The 2,787-nt window shown below is 40.6% G+C and overlaps 1 protein-coding gene across 1 annotated transcript; it reads left to right on the top strand.

Moving 5' to 3' along the window:
- Positions 1 to 432: 432 nt before the first annotated feature.
- Positions 433 to 1,842, top strand: LOC121790347 (DCD domain-containing protein NRP-like). Its single transcript, XM_042188591.1, has 3 exons — positions 433 to 1,288; positions 1,366 to 1,485; positions 1,582 to 1,842. The coding sequence occupies exons 1-3, from the start codon at positions 1,154 to 1,156 to the stop codon at positions 1,840 to 1,842; spliced, it is 516 nt and encodes a 171-aa protein (XP_042044525.1). The 5' UTR covers positions 433 to 1,153.
- Positions 1,843 to 2,787: the final 945 nt, after the last annotated feature.

Below are 2,787 nucleotides of genomic sequence, written 5' to 3'. Positions count from 1 at the left end.
TTTGAACTGGATAGAGTGTGAGGTTGTACTTGGGTGGATGTGACTCCGCAGACATATATATGAATTTTGGTTGAATCCATATTTTGAAGTTGGATGTAAAACTAATGCAAGGGAAGTGGATATCTGTTGATCTGGAGGAGATATAACTCTTGAACGATTGTGAAACTCATGCCTTCCTAGGTTATTTGAAAATCGAGATATCTACGTTGCTAGTTTTTGTTTATAGTAATGCTGCCGCTCTGGAAAACTGGAAACACAATCTCATTGAAATTTATACCTCAAATTTGCTTTGAGTATTGTAATGCAGTGTTTAGTCGCATAATGAGAATGTTTTGCACTGGTTGAATATTCTTTTAGTATGCAGTACGATTCTTTTTTTCGTCTTCAATCGACAAAAAAAACATTATACATACTATTTCTTTTGCAGTTTCGCATTTGACGTGGAGGTGTGTTAGCCTGTACAAACATGGTGAGGAAAAGTAAGAGAAGAGCTGATGCAGCCACTAAACCTACTAAAGAAGATGATGTTACTAGCAAGAGACCTCTGAAAAGACTGAGAAAAGCTATTATTGATTCTGAAACTACTCCAGAAGAGGTAGTATCAAACAAGAAAATAGTTGAAGATGAAAAAGCGATGCTGCAAAAGAACCTGTTCCAACTCCTAAAGTGAGGAAACCTTGTACATGGCTTAAGCTTGACAGGCTTAACCCTGAATTTGGAAGCAAATCTCTTGAGAGTTCTAAACAAGGCAAAGAAGCCAAGCCTGCTGCTACAGTAAAATCCCCGGGAAACAATAAGAGTAAGAGAATTGACAAATTTGAAGAAAAACGTAATTCCCATCCGGTTACTGATGAAGAGAAAAATTTACGTCACCATAGGAAGGAAGCAGAGCCTTCCGCAGAAGTCGAAACCTCAGGAGACAATAAGAGGAAGGGAGATGAAAAAAATGAAAGAAGAAAAGGTCATTCCCATTCGTTTACTAATGAAAAGCTAAATTCACGTTGCCATGACAGAGAAAAGACCTTATCAAAGAAATTGATGATGAAGCTGAGAAAGAACTAGGTGGATTGATTTTTATGTGCAACTCCAAAACCAAACCAGATTGTTTCAGATACCAAATAATGGGTGTGCCAGCACACAGGAAAAGGTCGTTATGAGCATCAAGCCTGGTATTAAGTTTTTCCTTTATGATTATGATCTCAAGCTCATGTATGGGGTCTTTGAAGCATCATCTGCTGGTGGAATGAAACTTGAGCCAGAAGCTTTTAATGGGGCTTTCCCAGCTCAGGTCGGCCGTGCTCTTATAGATTTACCTTTTTCCACCCTCATTGTGTTATCTGATTTATTGTGTTTTTTCTTCTGCAGGTCCGTTTCATTGTTCACAAAGCATGCCTTCCACTACCTGAGAGTGTGTTCAAGAAAGCAATCAGAGACAGCTATGATGAAAAGAAACGCAAGTTCCAAACAGAGTTGACAGTAAAGCAAGTACGATTAATAGATTGTTATCCCGAATGTATTACTGAGATTCATTATTTTCAAAAAAGACTTTGGAACACTAACTTCTTCCGTCTTTCTCTGCAGGTGAAAAATCTGATAGGCGCGTTCAATCCCGCCCCCTTGCTGCATCCAAATGGAAAATCCATGGTCCAAGAGCCACCTTTTTACTCAAATTCACCAGCAACTTCATTTAATGAGGATTACCAGAGGCAAAGACATTTGATTAAGTGTAGCAACTCTGATATACAAGGAAAGTCTACCCCTTTGCATCATGAGAAAGAATTATCCGGCAACCATGTAATTCATAGCCCAGTTCCAGTACGAGATCCGCTTTTCTTTTTCTGAACAAGAATACAGAAGTAACGGGCTTCGACAAGGCAGGCATCACCTGCCAGCAGCCGCAGCCGATGATATCAGCAATTTGCCAGGGACTAAAAAGCTTGATCTTGAACTAAATCATCTACTTAGGAACTCTGGTTCCACGAGTATAGTAGATTCAGCTGTGCAGCAAAGAGAAGTCAATCAACCTGATTCTCTCTACCTTAGTGAAAGGAGTACGCATACATGGCCTCCGGGTACCCCAGCCCCCTTAATGCCAAATGCAGCATCTCCCATGATGACAGAGCCTCGCAATAATTCATGTGACCCGTATGATGAGGCCCCACCTCATTGGTAAAGCGATATCTGTCTATGCCGATGGCAACAGCAGTTCCAGCAGAACCATATCCCCCGGTTGGTAGGGAGCGTTATTTCGGTGATCTAAACCACACTAACCAAAATCTAAGCCATCCACCCAGGACATTCCATGATGGGCATAGAGCTTACCCCATAATTTTCAAGAACAATCAGTATTCAACCAAAGGTCATATTCACTGAATGCTTCTTGCGAACCATCAGAGCAGAGTCGGGGAGTCGGTCTCCACCATGAAGCTGATCTAATGTCTGCACCAGTCTCCCACCGCTATTCCTTTGCAGGACCTTCTCTACCACAGCGCAGATAAAATTACTTTGCTCTCTTGGATACTTGTTATGCTTTCACAAGTCTTTTGCTGCAAGTATCAATGTCTTCTGGAATTCATCGGCGAAGCATGGATGATCTGCTGCAACTTTGTTGCACGTTATTAGCTATCTTTCCTTCATTGACAGTCAAATCCTGTGTTGTTTTAAGCAATATATTTGACATATTCTGATCACTTGATATTGTGCATAAACATATATGCATGCCATGGTGTTGAGGTCACCAGTTTTCACCTCACTAGTTATTTTTTGCATGTACAGATATATATTGTT

This window comes from Salvia splendens, unplaced genomic scaffold, assembly GCF_004379255.2.
Source record: "Salvia splendens isolate huo1 unplaced genomic scaffold, SspV2 ctg484, whole genome shotgun sequence".
In the NCBI taxonomy this organism is placed as follows: domain Eukaryota; kingdom Viridiplantae; phylum Streptophyta; class Magnoliopsida; order Lamiales; family Lamiaceae; genus Salvia; species Salvia splendens.
The sequence above is the reverse complement of the archived record's forward strand: the minus strand, read 5'-3'. Positions and strand labels throughout refer to the sequence as shown.

Coding starts and splice junctions, on each gene's coding strand:
- LOC121790347 (XM_042188591.1), top strand. CDS start 1,154: ATGAGCATCAAGCCTGGTATTAAGTTTTTCCTTTATGATTATGATCTC. Junction 1,289..1,365: donor ATGGGGCTTTCCCAGCTCAG/GTCGGCCGTGCT, acceptor TTTCTTCTGCAG/GTCCGTTTCATTGTTCACAA. Junction 1,486..1,581: donor CAGAGTTGACAGTAAAGCAA/GTACGATTAATA, acceptor CTTTCTCTGCAG/GTGAAAAATCTGATAGGCGC.